Source organism: Pantherophis guttatus, chromosome 8 (genome assembly GCF_059756535.1).
Source record: "Pantherophis guttatus breed Tessera chromosome 8, ASM5975653v1, whole genome shotgun sequence".
Taxonomy (NCBI): Eukaryota; Metazoa; Chordata; class Lepidosauria; order Squamata; family Colubridae; genus Pantherophis; species Pantherophis guttatus.
This window is the reverse complement of record NC_142070.1, coordinates 25,628,656-25,656,035: the sequence shown is the minus strand read 5'-3', so window position 1 is coordinate 25,656,035 and position 27,380 is coordinate 25,628,656. Positions and strand designations below refer to the sequence as shown.

The following is a 27,380-nucleotide window of genomic DNA, read 5'->3' as shown; positions in this document are numbered from 1 at the left end:
TATAATACAGATTAGTCTGTGACAACACTGATGCACCTTTCTTTTGTGGTGTTTGTTGCAGCCATGGCTGTTTGTTATGAAAAAACTTCTGATCATTTTCTTTAGTGAACTAAAACAAGATGATTACAACAACAACAACAACAACAACAACGATTTTCTGGGTTCATTTCCTTTAAGTATCAGTATGAGACAAAGTTATATATTCAGTACATTAAATTGAGCCCCATAACATTAATAAATAGATCACTTTTCAGATGTTTGTGTGGTAAAGAATGTTTTTAGTAGGAACTGATTTTAAAAGTCAGTAAGCTAATTTTTAAAATTGACAAGGAAAGATATAAAAGGCAAACTGTTCCTGAACACAAAGCTATAGAAAGCAATGGATCTATTGCTAAAAAAAAATCAATCCAATAAACTTCTAACCGCTGGAAGACGGATTTTGTGAACTCTATGCCTATGTGGTTTGGATGATCTTATCACACTAGCAGCTCCCCTTGCCTAGCTGTTTGTTTTGTGCTTCAGGTAGGTTTGTCAAACCTTATACACACAACATGGTTTCCCACATGTGTGATACTCTGTGATTGAGCTGTAAATGCTTACAAGGAAAGAATTTACAATTATTATTACACTAAGTTCATCAAGGAACTTATAGAAGCTGTTAATATGTTTTGTACATATTGGAATGATGGATTTCAAAACACAGTTCTGAAGTAGAGATATCAGTGTGGGAGGTCTGAAAAGACTGTTTTGTAAGAAGTGACAAATTGCTCTTGATAGTCCATAATATTCAGGTGAATGGGTCTGAACTATGGTGGATGTAGAAGGCAGTGTAGACAGAGATGATTCATTCTTATTCCTTTCCCAAATAGACAAAGAGCTGAACCGTGTGAAAGGAGGAAATTAAGATGAATCCTGCACTTTTGCAGATAAAGGTTTGAAAGCATAATGTATCCTTCCAACAATACTATGATATTATGGTTACAGTAGTTAACATATCTGTGGACTCTTAATGCTTAATTTGTTAATGCATACTTAACAGATACATTTACAAATGACTGAGTTTTCTGTGCTAATTGAAAGACACTAACAGTAGTTTTCAGTCAAGTTTAATTGGCATATTGTTTCCAGATATATATACCCATGTGGATCTCTTTTTCTTTCTTTCTTTCTTTCTTTCTTTCTTTCTTTCTTTCTTTCTTTCTTTCTTTCTTTCTTTCTTTCTTTCTTCTTCCTTCCTTCCTTCCTTCCTTCCTTCCCCCTTAGAAACAAAATATATTTTCAATTAATTTAAACATTCATTATCATTCAATTTACATTTGTAAACTTTTTTATAGTTTTGTGCAAAATAAGATTTTTAACTTGAAAGAATTCAAATATTAATTAAATTAAATGCAAAGAATGAAGAATTCCATAAGATATATGGAACCTAACAGTCCTCTAAAACTTTACAATGTGTACAGTTACATATAAGTTATTGGGAAAAAATAAAAATGCTATGAATTTATTTTTCGTAGAATAATTATTTCAAAGTAATTTCAAAAATATAGCCATAATACAGCATGGATTAGAGAAATATTGGGTTTATACTAAAGTTAAGCAGGACATTATACAAAGACTTTATACAATTACAACAGGCACAAGTAATCTTATATATACAGCTGAATCTATATATAAAACATAAATATTGGTTTTTTAAGCAATTTATGTCTTTTAAAGGCATAAGAGGAGGAACTAGGAAATAGGTGGAAATTTCAAACTTTAGTTCAGACAAATGCTTCCAAAGTTAAGACCATTTTGAATCTGAGATTGCACAATTGTTTTAAAACATTCTATGTAAAATGTTCTTTTTTGCATTTTTGCATGATTTTCATATGCACGTTTTTGTGCTTTTCATTTATATACAGTACATATATTTGTGTGTTTTTGTTTTTGTCATGAAGTGCTGTGCAGTATTTTGAAAAACGTGTGCTATATAAAATAAGTTTCAATATAAGTACAGGTATGGATGGGGTAAAATTAATAGTATTTGTACTAGTGGTAAAATTTTGCAGTATTTGAAGATATACCTGTGTTAGAAGCCCTGAACCATCTGATGTGGACCAGAAATGTGGCTCTTAAGCTATGAGTCTAGTAAGTCAGCTGTGGTTCATAAGCCATGGTGCTAATAAATCAATTATTTCAGTCTGTTATTTAGTAAGCACTGGGAGACAAACAAACAAACATGACATAAATCGGACAAAGATGCCTACCATGTGTAGCAAAAAGCTATAAAAGTACAGTACAGTAAATGAATACAAATTTTAATACCTTTAAAAATTACTTGAAAATTTTGCCAGTCTTGTATATTATTTCATTTTTTTTTTATTTTATTTGATTTATATACCGCCCTACTCCCAAAGGACTCAGGGCGGTGAACAGCCACAAGATTTATTTTTTATTTTATTTTATTTTTGAATTTGTATACCGCCCTTCTCCCTGAGGACTCAGGGCGGTGAACAGCCAAATAAAAACATCAAATATGAATATTAAAATACAGTTAAATATATATATATATAAATTTGGCCCCATTAATTAAAACAATAAACAAAACAATTAAAAAAACTTAAAAAGAATTAGGCCAGCCTGGCTTGTTGGAAAAGGAAGGTTTTAAGGGCACGGCGGAAGGCACTGAGGTCATGGATTCTCCTTATCTCTGGGGGCAACTGATTCCAGAGGGTGGGAGCGCCCACAGAGAAGGCCCTCCCCCTGGGGGTCACCAGCCTGCATTGTTTGGCTGATGGCACCCCGAGGAGGCCCTCTCTGTGGGAGCGCACGGGTCGATGGGAGGTCGTCGGTGGCAGCAGGCGGTATCGGAGATAGCTAGGCCCTATGCCATGGAGCGCTTTAAAGGTGATAACCAACACCTTGAAGCGCACCCGGAAGACCACTGGGAGCCAGTGCAGCTCGCGCAGGAGCGGTGTTACATGGGAGCGCCATGCTGCTCCCGTCACTACCCGCGCTGCTGCGTTCTGGACCAGTTGGAGCCTCCGGGTGCTCTTCAAGGGGAGCCCCATGTAGAGAGCATTACAGTAATCAAGGCGAGAGGTCACAAGGGCATGAGTGACTGTGCACAGGGAATCCCGATCAAGAAAGGGCCGCAACTGGCGGATCAGGCGAACCTGATAAAAGGTCCCCCTGGTTACAGCCGTCAGATGTTCCTCCAAGGGCAGCTGCGTATCCAGGAGGACTCCCAGATTGTGAGCCCTCTCTGTGGGGGCCAAAGACTCGCCCCCAATAGTCAGTGATGGAGTCAACTGACTATATCGGGATGCCGGGAACCACAGCCACTCAGTCTTGGAAGGGTTGAGCTTGAGCCTGTTCCTCCCCATCCAGATCCGTACAGCCTCCAGGCACTGGGACATCACTTCAAAGGCATCATTGGGGTGGCCTGGGGTGGAGATGTACAGCTGAGTATCATCAGCGTACTGATGGTATCTCACCCCAAAGCCACGGATGATCTCGCCCAGCGGCTTCACATAAATGTTGAACAGGAGGGGCGAGAGGACCGACCCCTGAGGCACTCCACATATAAGAGGCCTTGAGGTCGACCTCTGTCCCCCTGCCAATACGAACTGCGACCGGTCGGAGAGAAAGGAGGAGAACCACCGTAAAACGGTGCCCCCCAACCCCAACTCTTCCAACCGGTGCAGCATGATACCATGGTCGATGGTATCAAAAGCCGCTGAGAGGTCTAACAGGACCAGAACAGAGGAGCAACCCCTGTCCTGAGCCCTCCAGAGATCATCAACCAACGCGACCAATGCCGTTTCCGTGCTGTGCCCCGGCCTGAAACCAGACTGGAACGGATCCAGATAGGATGTTTCCTCCAGGAATTGCGGAAACTGTCGCGCGACCACACTCTCAACAACCTTTGCCAGAAAGCGAAGGTTGGAGACAGGACGATAGTTAGCCAATATTGCCGGATCCAGGGACGGCTTCTTGAGGAGAGGCCTCACCTCTGCCTCTTTCAAGGCCGCGGGGAAGTGACCCTCACTCAATGAAGCGTTGATAACACCCTGGAGCCAGCCTCGTGTAACCTCCTGGGAGGCCAGTACCAACCAGGAGGGACACGGGTCCAGTAAACATGTGGCCGCACTAAGTCTCCCCAAAATCCTGTCCACATCATCGGGAGTCACAGCATCAAACTCCTCCCAGATAACATTCTCAAGACTATTCCTCGTCACCCTGCCCTGATCTACCCAGTCAGAGTCCAAGTCCCCCCGGATCTGAGCGATTTTGTCATACAGGTATTGTCCGAAATCCTCCGCCCTGCCTTCCAAGGGATCCTCCCGCGCTCCCAGATGGAGCAGGGAGCGGGTTACCCTGAACAGGGCTGCCGGACGATTCCCTGATGATGCAATAGAGGCGGAAAAGTAATTAAACTTTGCCGTCTTTATCGCCACTAGGTAGGTCTTAATATGCGATGAAACATATAAATACAAAATTTAAAAGCAAAGTAAAACCGAATAAACAATTTGGCTCAAGACAGATTTAAAACACCCCAATAATTTAAAACAGATTAAAATTTACATTTTAAAAAGGGAAAAAAGGGAAAAAGATTAGGCCAGGCCAGCCTGATGGAATAAAAAGGTCTTAAGAGTGCGGCGGAAGGTGCGCAGATCCGGGATCTTCCGTATCTCCGGAGCGAGCTCATTCCAGATAGTAGGTGCCCCCACAGAGAAGGCTCTCCCCCTGGGGGCGCCAGTCGACATTGTTTGGCCAACGGCACCCGGAGAAGCCCCTCTCTATGAGAGTGTACCGGCGGTGGGAGGCTATTGGTGGCAGCAGGCGGTCCCGTAGGTAACCAGGTCCTAAGCCATGGAGCGCTCTAAAGGTGGTAACCAAAACCTTGAAGTGCATACGGAAGACCACCGGGAGCCAGTGCAGCTCGCTTCTCCGTAGACTCAGGGCGGCTTACAATGCATTATAGCAATAGCCTGCATACTTTTTTGTATATACCTGCTTATTAGGGCTTTCGCCCCCCCCCCAAGTGGTGTTGTTATATACAAAGTTGGCTTATTGCCCCCACAATCTGGGTCCTCAATTTACCTTCCTCGAAACGATGGAAGTCTGAGTCAACCTTGAGCCTGGTGAGATTCGAACTTGCACTAATTGCAGGCAGCTGGCAGCTAAGTGCTAGTACTTAACAGCACTTTAGTCCGCTGCACCACCGAGGCTCTTGACTCTACCTAGATGCTTTTATAAAAATTCAAAAATAATTTTATGGTTAACTATTACACAATAATGCCTCCCATAAATAATAATAAGAAAAAATGTTCTAATAGTTTGAATGAGAGCGGCACAATTCTTCCTGGGTACCTTTACAAACCACCACAATCCTGTCTAGAAACTTAGCCACAGAAGTGTAATGAAGCGTAAAGCAAGCCTTCAGCAGCAATATTATATGTGATTAGCTTTTGAAAGTGTGTGTGCAAGATCTGATAATAAGTTGAGGATCAATGCTCCTTATGTTATGGCTGGCTCCTTGTTAAAAAAAAAAAAAAGCAACTGTCAGACCAAGAGAAGAGATCATGGTTGCCGGGCAACCAGAGCAACACAAATATGCTCTTGCATCAATTCTGAGAAAGAAATATATATATAGTACTTTGTTTCCACCCCCTGCAGATATGATCATCATTGATTGTGATGGTAGCGGTGTCAGGGAGAAAATATTTGAACCTGAGCATTGTTAACACAAAGATATTAGTGGCACCTCTCCACAGAAATGGAAAGTGCACTATTGCAGCTATACTTCTTTCTCTGGTCTCTTCTGTTTGCTGTGGAAAAGAGAACAGATAATAACAGCTCCAGTGGCGGTTATTCACCCACCTGGCAAAAGTACAGGTGCAGCTTTACATTTAGGGGGAATTGTGGTTCTTTTCTCTGTGTGTTTGGAGGGAGAGTCCTTGGAACCCTGATTCATGATATTAATCTTAGCTCACCAAAGGAAAATGTTATAATTACTATTTAATTTAGTTTAATTAATTTATTGACTCTCTTTTCTCTAGGAAAGGGGTGTCAAACTCGCAGGCCGTGGGCCGGATGTGTCACGCACTGGCCACTCCCACACCCCCCATTTTAGCAAAGGGGAAAAAGTTGCGATATGTCACATGACGACGTGTTATTGCGAGTTTGATACCCCTGCTCTAGAACAGGGGTGTCAAACTCATGTCGTCACGGTGGAGTCACGTGACGTATCACAACTTTTTTTCCCCTTCGCTAAACAGGGCATGGGCATGGCCAGTGTATGATGCATCCAGCCTGTGGGCCACAAGTTTGACACTTCTGTTCTAGAAGGTCAAGGTCTTGAGAATCTGCTCAACATTTTCTCTACAGTAATCCCAGGAAACAATTTAGGTTCAGAGAAAGTTATCCAGTAAGCTCCGTGGTCAAGCAGAAATTAAATCTGAATTTTCATGCTCCAATTCCAACACAATTCCCAGAAAGTATAATTTGAATAAGCATAAACTTTCTCAACAATGATGCTGGAGGTGCTGATTCCAAGAGACAACTTGGCAAACTGAATTACAGTTAATATTGCTATGGGAAAGGAACACTAATGATGCCAGTGGTTGGGGCGGTGCTTTCATGAATAATTTTGTGAAAATTAATGATACTTCAAATGTCATGATTAATTTATATATAGTATAAATTATATATTATCACTCACATTTTCCCCTAAAATTTCATCCAGTGTCTTGGTTTGTAAAAGAAGATTGTGTGAGTTTCATGTGCAAATGGAATTAACAACATTAGTAGATCGGGCACCTGTTGCTTTTATTTTATTTAATTGTTTATAAAATTTATTGGCTGCCCATCTTACCGCAGGGTAACTTTTTGCAGGGAATTGTTGTGAAAGCTCTTTAATAGTAAACCTCTTCCTCTCATTGAAAGTACATGAATTACACAGCTCCATTTTCATTCTAGAACCACAACATTATACTATGTTTATTTCTTTTTCTCAATTAAAAACTCATTGGTTGTGAACAAACTACCTGATCGAATATTATTTAGTTTAGTCAAATTTCTCTTGCAACTATTTTCTATGGTTGCCTTGCTTCTTCCAAATTTAAAGTTTTTTGCTGTTCCCAAGCCACAGAAAGATTTCCCTTGTTCTTTGAACTTCTATTATCAAATATACAGAAAATAGTTCATCCTATATTTTCAACCTCTTTGATCATTATCTCTTCCTAAAGGTAAAGGTTCCCCTCACACATATATGCTAGTTGTTCCTGACACTAGGGGGTGGTGCTCATCTCTGTTTCAAAACCAAAGAGCCAGTGCTGCCGAAGACATCTCTGTGGTCATGTGGCCGGCATGACTAAATGCCAAAGGTGCACGGAACGCTGTTACCTTCCCACCAAAGGTGGTCCCTATTTTTCTACTTGCATTTTTTACATGCTTTTGAACTGCTAGGTTGGCAGAAGCTGTGACAAGTAACGGGAGCTCACCCCATTACGCGGCACTAGGAATTCGAACTGTTGAACTCCCAACCTTTCAATTGACAAGCTCAGTGTCTTAGCCACTGAGCTACTGCATCTCTTCCTATTGCTCCCTAAACTCTTATCTCTTATCTCTTGCTATCGCTCCCTAAATTCTTCAGAAAAAACTGAGTTGCTACATTTACTTTAATAGGGTTTCAGACCAAATAAGCTTATACTTTCAAGAAGCAAAAGGTCTGCCGTCCTGGAGATCTCACTACAAGGCCAGTAAAAAGGCATAATGGAAAGGATATGAGAACATCACTGAAGGCAATCTTAAGAAATCTGTCATTTACAAGCTTCAGCCTTACCTGAAAAGGGATAATATGACAAAGTTAGGTGTTTGGCACAATCAACACACAGATAATTTTTTTTCACTTATTGTTGAAGACCAAAAGAAAGAAGAGACTTGTTTGCACTTAACCAAATACAATATTTTAAACATTTATTAATACATACACGTGTGTGTGTGTGACTGGTGCAGTGGCTTAGAAGTGGAGCTCTTGCCTCATGATCAGGAGGCTATGGGTTCGATCCTAGGTAAAGGCAGATATTTCTCTCCAGGCATGATGAGAATAAAATTCCGCATAGGGGACAGGAAGGGCATCCGGCCAGTAAGCACTCAGTTCCATTCAGTTGCACAGACTCTACCACGCAAGGGATTATGGGGTCATTAAAAGGAGATGATGATATATAAGTCTGTAGGTAGAATATGACGTTGAGCATTACAGAAACAGATGTGATATTTCCATTTTGCCCAACAGGCAGGACTAAAGCTGCTTTTGCACTGGAATGCTGTTAAATCTTCTTTCTAGCAATGAATAAGGTTAAACATTGAATTTAGCAAGTGTGAATGTTATCCTATAAGTTGACTATAGAAAATTGGCTCATTATTTGCCATTGGATAAAGATCTCTTAAGCAAACCTGTCTCACAGAGAGAGGGGAGGATATACTGTACTTAGATCTCTCTGAATGTCGTCGTCAAGAACCCAATGCTTCAGCACTGTCGTGGTCCTCTTGAGGCTAATCAGGGTCAGATATTGAACTGATAAGCTCTACAATTTTAAATCAAAATCCATTGCTTCCTTCTCTGATGACAAAAAATTATTCTGTAAGGTCAGTGAAGTCAGGAAGCTACCAGAAACCCTCCCCATCAGATCGCCATAGGCTTTTAAAGGCATTTTTTTTTCTACAACCTCTTCGGCCAAAGAGGTTGCAGAAAAAATGCTTTTAAAAGTAAATAAATAAAAAAAAAAACTCTGATGAGGTGGGCAGGGTAAGCGAGCGGCAACCGGGCCGGGGATTGGTTCGGGGGCGTGGCCAGCCAATATTATTACCGGTTCTCCGAAGTTCTACAAATTTTTACTATCGGTTCTTGCGAACCGGTGCGAACCGGGAGCAACCCACCACTGCCCCATCTCCCAAAAAACTAATTTAACTCAAAATTTCAGACAGCAATATGGAGCCTACATAAAATTAAGTCCATATTCTAATTTCAACAGGGGCATAAATACCTATTATAAAACTTTCAAAAATCCCAAAGAAATTCAGAATAGATATTTCAATATTAAATAACATAAACATACGTTAAATATTACAACATATGTAGTAATAAAGATGGTTGATACATTTTTCTAGTAAATTATGGAAGTATTTATTTATCCACAAATCTGGCTTGATTATCTGCCAGGCTATTGTTCTGGACCAACCAATAAACTAATCTTCTATAGAGCTGTTTAACATACAGCTTGTTTGCCATATTCAAGAGGCTAACTACATACAGAAAAATTCTGATATTTCAAGCTACTAAATTACATTGAATTTGTAAAACTCAGTTTCTCAGGATTGACCGAGTCCTTGTTTTCTGTTGGGAGTACCCGGAATTTTGAAATGGGAGTAAATATATTCATACTTTATGAATGAAGCTATTTCAAAAATAGTTAAAGTGGAAGTAACAATCTATAATAATCCTCCCAATAACTATACTTTTGAGTACTTGAACTGAACTAATAGCTGAAATGACATGGAATATAAATAAATCAAGTTTTAAATGATCTCAAATTATAAATTTACAGAGCTTCCTGCTGCATTAATGTTACGGATTGCCTTTTTTCCTGCTCACCCTCCCACCCCCAAAAATCACTTTTACGATATCCATTCTTAAATGCATAAAATCAAAGGACCGAGCTTTGATAAAATGTTTACAGGCATCAACCACTTCTAAACATGCTTTTTGGAAGAAGAGGCTTGAAAGACATAGAATTTTAAGTCCCACCTTGAACGCTGCATTAGTGGAATCCTTAAAAGCACAAACAACAGGGAAAAAGTAATGGTGGGCCTTGAGGGAAAGAAAGAAAAAAACAGTTCTGTCTTGCACCTAATTCAATCCATTTAGAAGCTCTCTGCCTAAGCCAAGGATTACAGGTGATACCATCTACTTCAGGTTGCAGTGTCTAAAGAAAGCATCCTTCTTATTAAAAAATGGAAAAAGACAAAGTTTAAAGCCAAATAATTCAGGCTTGCATAAATCTTTAATAGGACCTGCCCTCCCAGGATTGGCTGCGTGTACTTTTCTCTGCCCAAGGGAAACACAATATGTCTTAGAAGAGAATAATAGTAGCTCCATCTTGTGTGTTATATGATATCTTCAAGTAATCCAGAGGATTTTGTCTTTGTCTGCCGTAAACAAAAGGCCACCCATACATACAGTGTCCAGGCTTTTTCAGGCTCCTTACCTTAGCAGGTGACATCCAGAAGATGGACGTGGAAGAGTTAGGCAGCTAAGTTGCTGGAGGCAAGTTTCCTCTCAAAGCTTTAGGGAAATAGGAAACAAATAAGGCAAATTCTCTCTTCCTAAGTCAAAAATGTGACAAGCCGTTACCCTAGTTTTCTAGCACATTGTTTCCACCAATCCTGGCAAACACAATTCTGTATAAGAATTTAAAGCTTCTTATAGTAAATTAGCAGAGTAGAATTAAACAGAGTGAAAAGTGGAGAATGTCAGAGAATTAAAAAAAGGAGCACAATAATGTTTTAAACATGGTGCTTTTACACCAAAAATTGTGCTTTCTGAAAGTTTTCTTTAAGTTTTATTAATGTTGTTTATCATTATTATAAATAATGTTATTCAAAGGAACAGATGCAACAGGAAATATGGGGATGTTTCTTTGCTTTTCCAGAAAAATCCGGGCTTTGGAACATGAATTGCCTATTGAAAATATTTTGATAAAAATAAAAGAGAGAAAAACATGGCACTATCAAGAGGCTTTAGCATAGAGCAGAGAAAAAAATATGGCTGTGCAGAGAAAAAAAAATAGGGATAAGGCTTTTTGTGTCACAAAGTGATGATGATGAAAATAATGTATTTTAATTATTCTGATATATGTTGAGAGTCAGAAATCCAACAATTTCTTGTCCTCGCTTGTTGAGAACAATGTGCCAGACACTGGAAGAGAGAATAAAATGTCTGCTATCATGGACCTAATCCCTATCAACAAGAAAAGGTGAATTTGAAATGACTGTTACATTGAGGAAATGATTCATGATATCTTGAATTCATGATAGCCAAAGAGGAAAGATCTAAAGAAGTATGGATACACCTTTCTAAAACTCCAAAGAGAAGCATGAATACATTCAGGAAACAGAAGGGAAATATAACAATATAAAGTGTTTAAGCTGTAGAAACTGGAAAGCTCAGTGAGCCAAGGCTTGTTACAGAAACAAAATAGCAACAACAATAACACTTGGACTTATATACAGCTCGACCAGGGGTGGGTTCTAATTTTTTTTACTACCGGTTCTATGGGCGTGGCTTGATGGTCATGTGACAATTATTTAGGATTTAGCAGAGGTACTGTCTACCAGGCTTTTAACTGCTTGCAGAGCTATACCGGTCTACCCATTTATTTTTACAGGCATCGGTCTACTCATGTATTTTTGCAGGCACTGGTCTACCCATTTATTTTTGCAGGCACTGGTCTACTCATGTATTTTGGCAGGTATTGGTCTACCCATTTATTTTTGCAGGCATCGGTCTACTCATGTATTTTTACAGGCACTGGTCTACTCATTTATTTTTACAGGCATCGGTCTACTCATGTATTTTTGCAGGCACTGGTCTACCCATTTATTTTTGCAGGCACCGGTCTACTCGTGTATTTTTGCAGGCACTGGTCTACCCATTTATTTTTGCAGGCACTGGTCTACTCATGTATTTTTGCAGGCACTGGTCTACCCATTTATTTTTGCAGGCACCGGTCTACTCATTTGTTTTCTTTTAACACTGATCAGCTGTAGGGCAGCCCTTTGAAGCCCGTGGCAACAGTTTAAACAGTTTTTTTCCTCTAGCCATCAGCTGGGACTCAGGAGGCAGCAATAGATTGGAGAGGGGGGGCAAATAAAAGGTAAGAATAACGTGGGGTGTGGGGTGTGGGGGAGGCAGGTGGGGGAGGGGGAGAACCGGTTAGGTGATGTCATATCATCACCGCTACCTGCTCGGCGGAACCAGGCGGAACCGGGAGGTACCCACCACTGAGCTCGACAGTTCATTACAGCCCTCTCTAAGCAGTCTACAGAGTCAGCATATTTCCCCCAACAATCTGGGTCCTCATTTTACCGACCTCGGAAGGATGGAAGGCTGAATCAACCTTGAGCCTGGTGAGATTTGCAGGTAACTGGTGGTCAGCAGAAATACCCTTCAGTACTGCATTTTAACCACTGCGCCACCATAGCTCTTGATAAAGACAAAACAAATAAGAATTATTGCAAATTTCTTGCAAGAGGGTGAGTCTTGTTGAAATAGGTGGCTATAGAAATCAAATAAATATATAACATGGTAAGAAAGTCAAAACTGACAGAAATATAATGTGCATGCCAGGGAATCCACCATTGAGCTAGGTGATTGGATAATGGTCCTTAGGCCAATGACATTGAATCAACATAAGAGGGTCCATATGTCCTTAAAGAGAAGATGGGGCAATTGAATTATTCTGTAAAATTCCCAGGAAGCTGGATGAAACCTAAAACATATAATGCAAATATTATTCTCTACCACTCCAGGAAATCAGCAGAATTTAACATCATTGGAGAGCTGGTAGAGGATATAGTAGTTTCAGATGACAATATTTGGAAGATTGCTGTGGCAACAGAACAGATAAACTTGCTGACATCCCAGCAAAATGAGGGTGCCTAGCAGCATGCTGACCCATTCACAACACACCCAGGAAATACTCTTTTGCAACTGACTAATTGTGATTGTGTCAATATCAATAGTGTTCAAGAGGTGCTCCATATGTTTTAGCTAGGCAAGCCACCTATAAATACTGATACTAACCTTGCTTTCATTTGCCACTTCTATTAGCAGGTCTTTATATTTTGTAATTTTCTCCAGTTCTTTTTCTCCTATTCGGCTGTCTCCGGGTACTGCAACGTCCACTGTCAATATTTGTTTGCATTTCTTATCAACAATTGTCAGTTCTGGGATGTTATGTGGCAGGTGCTTGTCTGTTTGAAATCTAAAGTCCCAGAGCATTTTAGTTTCTTTATTTTATGGTGTTATGGTCCCACCAATTCTTGCTTGCAGGCAAATGGTATTTCTTGAAAATATTCCAGCGTACCATTGTTGCTATTTTGTCATGCTGCTATTTATAGTCAGTCTGTGCAATCTTCTCAGAGCAGCTAATTAGGTGGTCTACTATTTCTTCAGCTTCTTTGCACAGGTGGCATTTGCTGTCTGTTGCTGTCATCTCTATTCTGGCTTTGTATGTATTTATACTTAAGGCTTCGACTTATGCAGCCAGAATTAGCTCCACTGTCTGTTTCTTCAACTTTAATGCTGTTAGCCATTGTCTAATTATCTGCTCTGTTTGCTATTTTCTTTTAAATGTACCAGCCATGTAATACTTTTTCTTCTGAGCTCTCTTTGGTTTTTCTTGTAGGCCACTTTGGTCTCTATGGTACTCAGTAAGCCTTCATAGTGGGCTAGCTTCAGTGCAGTGTTTCTCAACCTTGGAAGCTTGAAGATGGGTGGACTTCAACTCCCAGAATCATCCAGCCAGCAGCGCTCATCTTCAAGCTTCCAAGGTTGAGAAACACTGCTTCAGTGCATCTTCTTCACTGTCCTTCAGATATTCTTCCAATGCCCTTTTTTCTTCTTCAGCTGAGTGGCATATTTGTACGATTCCACACCCACCTATTTTTTTTTGGTAAGTGGAGTCTGTCAACATCATGTATGGATGAAAGGCATTCTTCTTCTTCTTCTTCTTCTTCTTCTTCTTCTTCTTCTTCTTCTTCTTCTTCTTCTTCTTCTTCTTCTTCTTCTTCTTCTTCTTCTTCTTGAGTTTGGACTTTAAGATCTTCAGTCTCATGATGTATTCAGTGCCAATCACACTGGAATGGAACCTGGTTCTTCCATGACATCACCAATGTGACAGAAAGGGAAGGCTGCTCACTGATCTTCACATGTTGACTTCTACACATGGAAATATGACCTGGTGATTCTCCTTTGCGGAATTCTAATCAGGCACCTTGAACTCCCTCATTGTTAAACATAAGTGAATAAAAAACACTGGTAAACTCCTGCCATTTTAACCTTCATCTGGTTTGTTGTGATAAAGTAAGCTATATATTACTTATCTAGATCAGATAATATTGGCTCTGATTAAATTGATATGTAAAAGAAATTATAGTGACAATTATTCTCTCTCTCTCTCTCTCTGTTTCTCTCTCTTCCACTCCAGTTTATTTAACAAACCACCTGAAATCTACAGATGCAGGATAGAGTTGGAGGGAACCTTGGAAGGTGTTCAAACTGGGGACCCTATACCATTCTGGACAAATGGTTGTCCAGTCTCTTCTTAAAAGCCTCCAATGATGGAGCAACCAAACTTCTGGAGGCAAGTCATTCTTACTGTCTGGAAAATTATCTTTAATCCTAGATTGGATCTCTCTTTGCTAAACTTTCATCTGTTCACCTAGATATTATCCAGATTACCTAGACACTATCTAAATCACCTAGATAGTATAGCTTCATTCATTCATTCTGAATTTTCTTTTAGCCATCTCCTGAGTACTTTTCCTATGACCAGAGTGGGAATTCAGTTTATGTGTATCAGTGGTGGGTTTCAAATTTTTTTACTACTGATTCTGTGGACGTGGCTTGGTGAGCGTGACAGGAGAAGGATACTGTAAAATCTCCATTCCCAACCCAATCCAGGGGAAGGTTACTGCAAAATCCCCATTTCCTCCTGATCAGCTGGGACTTGGGAGGCAGAGAATAGATGGGAGTGGGGCCAGTCAGAATTTTTACTACCGGTTCTCCAGAACTGGTCAGAACCTGCTGAAACCCACCTCTGATGTATATGTATAATTCCTTATTGAGCAAGACTTCATCCTTACCATACAGGTTATATAAGAAACTTTGTCATATATAGTACTGTGCACAATTTATATTTTAAACTATTATGAAAACCAAGGATATCATATTCCTTTGCTCTTTGTAGAACAATGCAGTTGCAAAATATATAACCTAAATGAGTAGAAGTAGGATAACCCATTCAGTACACATTCTGATTGTGTATTAAATTTTATTCCAAGGCCTGAAGTCAGAATCAGGGACTGAATTGCTTGAAAAACAAATAACAAAAGTGAAATGAAGCAACTTCCCATAGCTAACTTGCACTGTAAAATAAAACCTGCAGAGTATGAACAGAGTCTCAGAATCAAATAGCAGATCCCCCTTCCTTCCACCACATAGTAGTTAGATAAATAGTACTATTGCACAGGTTTTAAAAGTGCTGGGTATACAGAGTAATAATCACCCAGACAATCTTGGATCTATCTGATGAATTCACCCCAAAAATGAGTAATTTTTGCCACATATGCTTACACCTCCTGCTTTAGTACAGATACGTATCTCTGTAAGCCATTTGATGAATTCTTGATGAGTCTTCTGCTTGTTTTAATTTCCCATGAGGTTAATAAAGGAAGTTTACAGAAAGAAAATTTCCTATTTCCCTCCTCCCTTTGCAGCTTCCTGCAATCTTTGAAAAGCTTCTCAAGGGAGTTGCTGGCCAGTATGTGTGTTTGGGGAGCAGGAATGGAAGTTCTTGAGGGAGGGTTTGAAAATATTACTTCTATGAGCTTGCTTAAGATGGCAATTATATAAACAGTTAACTAGAAATAAATACTGCAGAAGAACATACTAAACAATGGTTACTCACAAATGGCAATTATATACAATAAAAGGAGGACAGGTAGAAATAAATTAAAGCCTCTACAGTATAGGGACAGAAAAATCAAGGAGAATAAAAGCAACTTTACCTGCTGCTGGAAATACTATGCAAAATGTGCCCTAAGAAGATACACAAGAATTTGTAATGGTGGGGAGCATTGAGAAACTACAGTCCTAATTGTGCACCCACTTTCCACAGCTCAGCAATAGATATCTTTGGGAGTGCATGACACATTTATTTTGAAACCTAATGCAATTTGAGACTATTTCCCCCTTTTAACAGTGTGAAATACCATTTTCTAGGATGCAATTTACTGTGCAAAATGAGTTAATTCTAAAATGCCACCAAAGCCTGTGACACAAATGAAAATTAGATGGTGGATTGAGTTCTGGTAAGAAGATCTTTGTATTTATCACCAGCCCCTTTGAGCTGTTTTGCATTTTGTTTTGGGTTACTTCTTGACCTCTAGCAATTCACACCCAACGAGATTCCTCCTGCTTCTGCCCCATCAGGCAAGCTGAGCAAAACATGATCCCCAGGCACGAAAGAGTTAAAGAAGCTCATTACCTCTGAGAATATTCACCATTTTCTGCATTGAAGCAGACAATTCTATTATTCGTTTAATAGAACTCTGCTGGAAACCAAACACAATTCTTATTCAGGGGAATGATTACTGTGTCTTGTTTAATTCTTGCCTAACAAATGTCAGCACTAATGTATTACAGATTATTCAGTCAATGTGATGGTTCTAGGTGAAAGAAGAGAACAGGGATCTCTCTTTTTTTAGTGTAAAAAGGGTCAGCCGCATGACTTTCCACCGCATGAGCTGAGATGAGGCTTGACATGAATCAATCAATCAGGCTCAGTTTTACAGTTATAGCACCTAATGCCTAAACATGAGCATATGGGTGCAAATTAGCACCCGATTATGAGCATACATGATCTTCTCCTGGAAGACAATAATATTGGCATTAAGCTTCTCAAGAGGGGAGATGCTGCTGGTTTTTAATATGTCTTAAATTATGTCAGGAAAAACACTGGAACATCACACAAAAGCCACAGTCGGTGTATATTGCTATCTCATAGAGCTGGAGATCTTTACAACAATATTGACACAAGAGCAGGCAAGCAAATGTCAGCCAATATAACATATGAAATACTTAACGTAACCAATTTTCAGCTGTCAATCAGCAGGGAATAATGACTGATGCAAGGAATCAATACACCGCAATTGAATTCCAGCTCACAAACTTGTTTCGTTCGGCACTATAAAAGACTGTCAAATGTCACACCCCATGAGATGCAACAGGATTCCAAAGATTTATTTATTTCAAGCTCTGAAGTCTATTAGCAATAGTGCTCCTTGTGCAAGTAGAAAAGAAAAAAAAAAAAACCCCGATGGCATTAAATTTTCAGCAATGACAATTTATTTCTTCTGAAGCCGATAAATAATGGTTTTCAGCTATATCTAATTTTCCTTAGGCATTTACTACATCTGCTAATGAGAAATCAAATGCTGTAATCTCAGATTGAACAAGAATTTTAAAACAGAACCTATTAACATTTCAACATTGACTAATAAATATTGTAATGTTTAAAATGTAAGCAGTTGTAGAAAACAATTATCCATAGAGCCCAATAGTATTTCTGATGTAATAGATTTCCTTAGGAAATGTAATATAAATATATTCCCAAAGGAAAGGAGGAAAGATAGAAATTAGTGTTTTTTTAAAAAAAAACAAAAATCTATAAGTATCACTTTTTTTTGGATTGTAGGACTAAATTTAAGATTCTCATCACAAACATTGTCACTGGAATCGTCTTGTTTCAAAATTCATACTGTCTGTCTATCATTTTGGCTTATTTCTTTTATTTAACCCAACATCAGAAATGCTACTTTGGCCCTGTTAATCAATACATTCATCACAGTTAAGCCTTGAATAAAACCCCACTTATAGACTGCTACTATTATTTTTCTTCTGCCTTGTCAATGTCCTTATTTCAACAATACATTGGAGGAACTACCTATTTAGTCTTACCTTTTAATGTCTAAAAAAAGAACAAAATTCAAATTGTAATTCCTTTATGGCTTTATTATTAGATTTTTATCCTGCCTTTATTAATGTATAAGTAACTGAAGGTGGCAAATATACCTAGTACACCTTCCTTCTCCTATTTTCCCTACAACAGCAACCCTATGAGGTGAGTTGGGATGAAAGAGAGTTACTGACCCAGTCACTCAACTGGCTTTCACAGTCTTCTGGTTTCTAGGCCAGTACTATAAACACTGCATCAATCTGGTTCTTCCTCATTTACCTGCTGTATATTCCTTCTAATGCAAATATCATAGAACATAGAATAATAGAGTTGGAAGGTCTTCTAGTCCAACCCCTTTTTGAAAGCCTCCAGTGATGGAGCACCCACAACATCTGAAGGCAAACTATTCCATTGCTCTCATCATTAGGAATTTTCTCCTTAGTTCTAGGTATGTCATGTATATGTATATGTGTATGTGTATGTGTATGTGTATGTGTATGTGTATGTGTATGTATCTGTATTTATATCTATATCTATATTTATCTATTAAATTATATTGTATCTTATTCTATAACTATTGTATTTTACCCGACTCCTATTTTAAATTGTTTGTATAAGATTTTATTGACGATATGTGTTTGCACCTTGTGCTTTGATATGGCCTACAGGCTAATCAAAGCTATCATTTTAAACTGTATTTTATTCCAATTTCATTTTAAATCGTATTTTATTCCAATTTCATTTTAAATGGTATTTTATCCAATTCCATTTTAAATTGTTTTTTTCAGATTTTAGAAATAATTTGTGTCTGGAACTCTGCACTTTAATATGGCCCAAGGGCTAATCAATACAGTACCCTGTTTCCCCCAAAATAAGACATCCCCTGATAATAAGCCCAATGGGCTTTTGAGTGCATGGCAATAAGGCCAAGCCAAGCGCTTATTTCAGGGTTCAAAAAAATATAAGACAGGATCTTATTTTTGGGGAAACACGGTAAAATCTATATCTATATCTATATCTATATCTATATCTATATCTATATCTATATCTATATCTATATCTATATCTATATCTATATCTATCTGTTTTCTTTTCTTTTCGTAGGCCTTTATGTGTATTTATGTGAAGAACCTGGCTAAAGAGAAATACCTATATCTATCTATCTCTATCTCTATCTCTATCTCTATCTCTATCTCTATCTCTATCTCTATCTCTATCTCTATCTCTATCTCTATCTATCTATCTATCTATCTATCTATCTATCTATCTATCTATATCTATCTATATCATCTAGATCTAGATATATGTATATCAGGACATACATACATGTACTAGGTATTTAACTGGGATGTAGAATGGCTCATTGAATCTCATTTGACCTAGAGAAAACAGAAGGTGTCCATTAACACTATGATCCATACTTATAAATCTTAATTTCTTTAAGCCTGACTATGCAATGTTCATCAAAGCTAACATAATTTATTAAAAAAAACCTCCTTTATTTAGATTAGCTCCTATTTTTATATGCAATTCCAAAAGCAAGTTAGAAAGAAAGGAATGAAAGAAAGAAATAAAAAGGTCAGTTGCTCTCTGTTTTATGATTCTTCACCAGAAGTGATACTGGCAAACTGCATAAGTTGATATTGGAAGACTACCAGCATGTTATCTAATTTCAGCCACGAAATGACTGTACACTCCATGATTTTATGAGGAAATAGGATTACAGGTCACAAAAGCTCCTTTATTTCCCACCTGTAGCTTCTGACAACATTTTATTAAGGATTTTCCCATCTTCACTCTATGACCTACAGGGACAACATTCTAACAGCTGTTGCCAGACTATTACCAAAATGACATTAGCATAGATTAGCAGTTTTGAAAAGTAGTATCAATTTATCTGAACTATGTTCACAAGATCTACAAATTTTCAACATGGAATGTAAGGTGAATAGAATGAATTATTATGTAATGAAAAAGAATGTTTGATGCAACTAAACATTTAATACACTTTTGTGATTTCATAAAATATTCCATGCACTAAATACTGTCAAAATACTTGAAGTTCTGTTTTTAACAAGATACATTTACCATTGATCTCCTTAGCAAATAAGACTATAACTTTTTAAAAGAAAATAATAAAATCAATGTCATGTGAATATTATAAGAAAAAAGAAAGGTAAATATTTAGAATAGAATAACAGAGTTGGAAGAGACCTTGAGGTCTTCTAGTCCAACCCCCTGCCCAGGCAGGAATCCCTACACCACTTCAGACAAATGGTTATCCCACATCATCTTAAAAATTTCCAGTGTTGGGCATTCATAACTTCTGCAAGCAAGTTGTTCCACTTATTAATTGTTCTAACTGTCAGGAAATTTCTCCTTAGTTCTAAATTGCTTCTCTCCTTGATTAGTTTACACCCATTGCTTCTTGTTCTACCCTCAGGTGCTTTGAAGAATAGCTTGACTCCCTCTTCTTTGTGGCAACCCCTGAGATATTGGAACACTGCTACCATGTCTCCCCTAGTCCTTCTCTTCATCAAACTAGACATACCCAGTTTCTGCAACCGTTCTTCATATGTTTTAGCCTCCAGTCCCCCAATCATTTTTGTTGCTCTTCCCTGCACTATTTCCAGAGTCTCAACATCTTTTTTACATCATGTAAATGTAAGGGCCATTAGTACATTTCATTTACTAATGGCCCTCTTCATCACAAGTATAAACAATTTGAACAACTTATCACCTTCTCTTAAAGTTCAACATAAACTTCTATGGAATGAAGTTTTTTTGTTGAACTTTAAGAGAAGGTGGATGACAGCTTTGTCATCCAGTCCTGGTCAACAAAAGCCCATTAAGGGTTACCAGAAATAACACCATATATTTTTTAACCTTCATCAACTAAGCCAGTGGGGTCTTTATGTTTCTTACTTTTGCTTTTAATAGTCTTGATCTTTAATCTCTTCGAATAATGTCCTGCACTTCTTTTGATTTCTTCTTTGTCCCTACTCAGAAAAACTTTCAGAAGCTTAACAGATCTTTTTTGTAGATCATTTCATAGATTTGATAAAGTTATTCAAATCACTTTTTTCATTTCCCACTTGCACATTTCAATTATTCAGTTTCAATTATTAAGACATCAGCAGGTTTTATTTGAATATCCAGTGAAAGCTCTTTTTCCTATATCAGCCTATCATTTTCAAATCCACTTTCAATTTTGCCCCAGTTCTATATGGCGAAACTTGTTCCTCTACCATCTCCTAAAAGCCATTTATCTATAATGGCATTTTTAACATTCCATGTTAGTAAGCCAAATTTTCTTCTCCTTTAATTATAATTTTTATTTTCCTCTGGTTCCCTCTGTTTTCCAATGTTCTAATACTCATCTTATCATGTTTCCTTTCAAGAATTGAAAAAAACTAGATTTTTTTTCCCATAAGAAGGATTTCCATGACCAATTTAAAATCTTATTTCAAATCTAACTGGAGCCATAATCAATTTATAGCTTTCAAAAATCAACAGTCTAGTCACCTTCTAATATACCTATTTTATACCTTTACTTTTCTCCCAAACTCCTGAAATCAAAAAGACAAATTTCATGGCTTCTGCTAGTGATAGGATACTCTTTGGAGGTTGAAATAATTTTTACAAATAAATATGGGTCTTGATCAAAAAAGGTTGCCCTGCCCTAATAGTAGAGACAGGTCAGCATGTGAGAACTATTTCTATTCACAGAGGGGCACCATTGGATCTCATATATAGTTGAAGTTCTACTTCCATGGAAAATAATGATACCAATAATATTGTAGGTCCCAGAGAAGACAACAACAGGTTGATTCATGAGTGGGCAAATAGTTTAAAGCAAGGCCATTTACAAATAATCACTTCTTCTTTTGTAATAATCGCAGTTGTTTTTTTAAATTATTCATTAATCAATATTGTGCTGGCATTACAGAGCAAAATGATTAAATTCTTTCTTATTTTCTCTTTTCTTTCCTTCTCTATTTTTAAAAAAATATATATCTAATTTATTAATTAATTCAATTTATATACCTACCTATCTCACATTTGTGATTCTGGTCAGTTCACATAGTAGAAACAGTCAAATAACACAACCAATAAACAAAATACAGGGAAATAGTAAGAATACAATAATCCTTAGATCCAAGTGGAGAAAAACTAAACTAAACTGAAAATGATAAATATTAAAAGCAGGTAAGTGCAAGTCATTGGTCAATCAATATAACCAAGAGAAAGAATAAGGGAGTGTATACATGATTACACCACCAGGTCCATAAAATGGCATTTATAATGCTCATTTCTTTATTTGTTACATTTAGTATAACACTTTTCATTCAGGAGTTTCAGCTCATGCTTACTCCTCCTTTCTGCAGAGTAGAGACCAACAGCTCTCTAAAGTTGGGTTGAGAAAAAATGACTGGTTTCAAATCATTCTGTACTTGAGGGTCAATTAGAACTTGTTCCTAAACCAGCACGTTAAACACTATTTCACATTTGTTGTCAATAAATCTATTTCAGTATGTTTCTTGGAGAGAAACATTATTAATGACTTTTTTTGAGTCGGAGGGAGAATAGAGGACTGGTGCTTGGATAAGGAAATTCTGGCAAATGAGCAGGCAGGTTTTAGATCAGGTAGGTCTACCATAGACAATTGTTTTGTCCTTTCCCACTTAATTAATAAATACAAGACCCAGGGGAAAAAGCTGTATACCGCCTTTATTGATCTTACTGCTGCTTTTGATTCTATAGATAGGAACCATTTGTGGAGGAAACTACAAGTTATGGGGATGGACCCCAGACTTATTTTGTTGATCAGGATTCTCTATACTAATACGGCAATTAGAGTCAGATATGCAGCAAATGGGGCCTCAACAAACAGCATACCGACAACTAGAGGAGTGAGGCAGGGCTGCCTGCTGGGCCCTACTCTTTTTAACCTTTATATAAATGATATCCCAGCGCAGCTGGATGATCTTATGACGCACAGCCCCCAAATAGGCTCTAGATTTATTAACGTATTAATGTATGCCGATGACTTAGTGTTGTTTTCTAGAACCCAAATAGGAATGAGGAGACTTCTTGACAAGCTCACACGTTACTGTACTGCAAACCACTTGACTATAAATGTAGCTAAATCAAAAGTTTTAGTCTTTGGCAACAAGAATAAAAAGCACAATTGGCAGATTAACGACACAAAAATTGAACAAGTTACCCAATATACTTATCTTGGAATTGTTTTTTCCAGTGCAGGAGGTTGGACTCCGCACCATCAATACCTTTCTCAAAAGGTTAGAGCAGGAGCAAGCCTTGTATCTAAATTAAGTAAACGAATCCAACCAACCTCCATTTTACCTCTTCGTAAAGTCTTTCAGGCTAAACTTGTTCCGATCATGCTCTATGGTGCTGAAATTTGGGGTCTTACAGAGGCCCCCATATTAGAGAGAACTCAAAATAATCTGTTAAGGAGGATGCTTGGGGTAAACAATTTATTTATTTATTTATTTATTTATTTTATTGAATTTCTATACCGCCCTACTCCCGAAGGACTCAGGGCGGTGCACAGCCATGAGATAAAACACATAAATATACAAAATTTAAGATCAAGTAAAATGAATTAAATAAATTTGGCTGAAATTAATACTGATTAAAAACCCATAATTTTAAAATACATTTAAAAATTTAAAATTTACAGTTTAAAGGGAGAAGAATTAGGCGAGGCCGGCTTGATGAAATAAAAGCGTCTTCAACTCGCGGCGGAAGGTGCGCAGATCCGGAATCCTCCGTATCTCTGGGGGGAGCTCATTCCAGATCGTCGGGGCCCCCACAGAGAAGGCTCTCCCCCTGGGGGCCGACAGCCGACATTGTTTGGCCGACGGCACCTGGAGGAGCCCCTCTCTGTGGGAGCGTACTGGTCGGTGGGAGGCTGTTGATGGTAGTAGGCGGTCCCGTAAGTAACCAAGTCCTAAGCCATGGAGCGCTTTAAAGGTGGTAACCAACACCTTGAAGCGCACCCGGAAGACCACCGGGAGCCAGTGCAGCTCGCGCAGGAGAGGTGTTACATGGGAGCTCCATGTTGCTCCCATAACCACCCGCGCGGCCGCACTCTGCGCCAGTTGGAGCCTCCGGGTGCACCTCAAGGGGAGCCCCATGTAGAGAGCGTTACAATAGTCCAGACGAGAGGTGACGAGGGCATGAGTGACTGTGCGTAACGAGTCCCGATCTAGAAAGGGATGCAACTGGCGAATCAGGCGAACCTGATGAAAAATCCTCCCGGTCACGGCCGTCAGGTGTTCTTCTAAAGACAGCCGTGAATCCAGGAGGACGCCCAAGTTGCGAGCCCTTTCCGTGGGGGCCAGTGATTCGCCCCCAATAGCCAGCGATGGCGTCAGCTGACTATATCGGGACGTCGGAAACCACAGCCACTCGGTCTTGGATGGGTTGAGTCTGAGCCCGTTTCTCCCCATCCAGATCCGTACGGCCTCCAGGCACTGGGACATCACTTCAAGGGCATCGTTGGGGTGGTTCGGGGTGGAGATGTACAGCTGGGTATCGTCAGCGTACAGATGGTACTTCACCCCGAAACCACGGATGATCTCGCCCAGCGGCTTTACATAAATGTTGAACAGAAGGGGCGAGAGAACCGATCCCTGCGGCACCCCGCATATAAGGGGCCTCGGGGTCGATCTCTGCCCCCCTGTCAACACAGACTGCGACCGGTCAGAGAGAAAGGAGGAGAACCACCGTAAAACGGTGCCTCCCACCCCCAACCCCTCCAACCGGTGCAGCATGATACCATGGTCGATGGTATCAAAAGCCGCTGAGAGGTCTAACAGGACCAGGACAGAGGAACAACCCCTGTCCCGAGCCCTCCAGAGATCATCAACCAACGCGACCAATGCCGTTTCCGTGCTGTACCCAGGCCTGAAGCCCGACTGGAACGGATCTAGATACGCCGCTTCATCCAGGTACTGGGGTAGCTGTCGCGCAACCACACTCTCAACAACCTTCGCAACAAAGCAAAGGTTGGAGACTGGACGATAATTAGCCAATATTGCCGGGTCCAGGGATGGCTTCTTGAGGAGAGGCCTTACCACCGCCTCTTTCAGGGCGGCGGGAAAGACACCCTCACCCAACGAAGCATTTATAATCCCCTGGAGCCAGCCTCGCGTCACCTCCCGGGAAGCCAGCACTAACCAGGAGGGACACGGGTCCAACAAACATGTGGTCGCGTTCAATCTACCCAGAATCCTGTCCACGTCATCTGGGGTCACAGGATCAAACTCATCCCAGATAACAGTCTCAAGACCTGTCTCCGTCACCCTCGCTGGATCTATCCCGTCAGAGTCCAGACTTGCCCGAATCTGAGTGATTTTGTCATACAGATACTGAACAAAATCCTCGGCTCTTCCCTCCAAGGGGTCCTCCCGCGCTTCCTGATGGAGCAGGGAGCGGGTCACCCTAAACAGGGTGGCCGGGCGATTATCTGATGACGCAATAAGAGCAGCAAAATGGGTACATTTTGCTGCTTTTATCGCCACTAGGTAATTCCTAATATGGGATCTTACCAGTGTTCTGTCAGATTCAGAAAGACTGGCCTTCCAACAGCTCTCTAGGCGTCTTTTCCGGCGCTTCATCTCCCTCAGCTCCTCGGTGAACCAAGGAGCCAGGCGAGATCGGCGCCGGGTCAGAGGCCGCAAAGGCACGACTCGGTCCAGGGCTCCAGCAGCCGCCCTATCCCAGGCGGCCACTAGGTCCCCAGACGAGGCGTGAGCCAGAACCTCCGGGATTGGCCCAAGCTCCCTCTGGAACCTATCAGGTTCCATCAGGCGCCTGGGGCGGTACCATCTTACCGGTTCCGCCTCCCTGCAGCGGGGTGCCGCGGTTCGAAGGTCAAGGCGAAGGAGCGAGTGATCTGACCATGACAAGGGCTCGATGACTATATCCCCTATCTCAAGATCACTCAACCACTGTCCAGAGACAAAAACCAAGTCCAGTGTGTTTCCCCCAATGTGCGTAGGGCCATGAATTAGTTGGGTCAGGTCCATGGCCGTCATGGAAGCCATGAACTCTCGAGCCACCTCAGACGCCTCACCCACGGATGGCAGGTTGAAATCCCCCATGACCATAAGTCTGGGGGTATCAACCGCCACCGCGGCAATAACGTTGAGTAGCTCGGGCAGGGCTGCCGCCACGTGGCAGGGAGCCAGGTACGTGATCAGCAAACCCCTCTGAACCCCATGGCCCCACTTCACAAAGAGGGACTCACAACCAGCTGTCTGAGGTACAGTGGTCTCCCTCGGCCTAAGGCCTTCTCTAATAATAACCGCTACTCCCCCGCCCCTCCCCTGTGGCCTTGGCTGATGGAATGCGTGGAAACCTGGTGGGCACATTTCTACCAGAGGGACCCCTCCCTCTGGGCCCAACCAGGTCTCCGTAATACCCGCCAGGTCCGCTCCCCCCTCGTAAACAAGATCACAGATGAGGGGGGCTTTATTTACTACAGACCTGGCGTTGCACAACATCAGGCGAAGGCCCGGGCCCTGAAGGTCTGTACTACCTGGAGCACGGGTGGAGCTTTGGGGGCCGGAGCACTCTACCGCTTGAAGACAGCGGGCGCGTGCTCCCTTAACATGATATGGCCCCCTGCTCCCGCCATATCTACCTCTCCCACACACAGTACCGATGGTAGAAACACAATCTGGACCAGCTCGACCCCCTCCGGATGCCCCGCCACCCCCGCCGGACGTCCTGGCCAAGCCCGACTCTCCCCCTAGTGGGTTATCCCCCAAACCCACAACCCTAATTTCAATCCCACCCCCCTCCCCCCTCCCCAAACCCCTTAAAAGTTTAAACAAGGACAATTTTAAAAAACCCCGCAGCCCCCTCTTTGCGGCATGCCACCTCTCGGGACTCCAGAGCCCGTCATCGAGGTAGGCCCTCGATAGAATGGAGGGCCAAGCCTGCGAGAGGGGGGAGTCTCGCAGACCAAGAAGCTCCGCTGCTGAGTACATTGATCATCATACTGGGTAATAAGACCATATCCTGAGGGTATATATAAAGGACTGGGGAGAAGACAGAGGAATGGGGAGTCTCAGAGACATGTTTACATGACCAAGTCCCTTGTCCCCTCACAACAGAGGCCATGGTCCAAGCCAAGACGACCACAATTCCAAGGGGGAAAATAGTTCCAACCACCCTCTCACGGTGGTTAGGTCAGCTGGACAGTCCCCTCATGTGGTGAGATGGTAGCAATGAACCGATGCATAAAGACAGCGTCCAGGGGTCAGGTCCAAAATCGCCCTCTCACGGCGGTTTGTCCGGAGGTAAAGACCTATAGTAAAGTCTCCTCGCTGGTAAAATCCCCTCGCTGATAAAGTGCATTCATGTAAAAGCCTCCCGGTTCAGCCCTCAGGTGCTCTAGTACCTGGCCACCCTCTCACGGTGGCCAGGCAAATGTCCAGCCCCCTCAGCTGACGGGATGCAGTCTTGTACCGGTCTCCCATTCAGATGGAAATAGCCCTCTCCAGAGTCAGGGGGTTCAGAATAGTAACAATAATAGGGCATCGCGCCAATGGG

At 40.7% G+C, this 27,380-nt stretch overlaps 1 protein-coding gene across 1 annotated transcript in view; it reads right to left on the bottom strand.

Annotated features, from left to right (window-relative positions):
• Positions 1-1,083: 1,083 nt before the first annotated feature.
• Positions 1,084-27,380, bottom strand: part of LOC117679973 (uncharacterized) — a 294,700-nt gene continuing 268,403 nt past the window's right edge. Inside the window, exon 6 of the mRNA XM_087874976.1 lies at positions 1,084-1,258. Coding sequence (XP_087731102.1) covers positions 1,084-1,258 — 175 coding nt within the window. The remainder of the gene's footprint in view (positions 1,259-27,380) is intronic.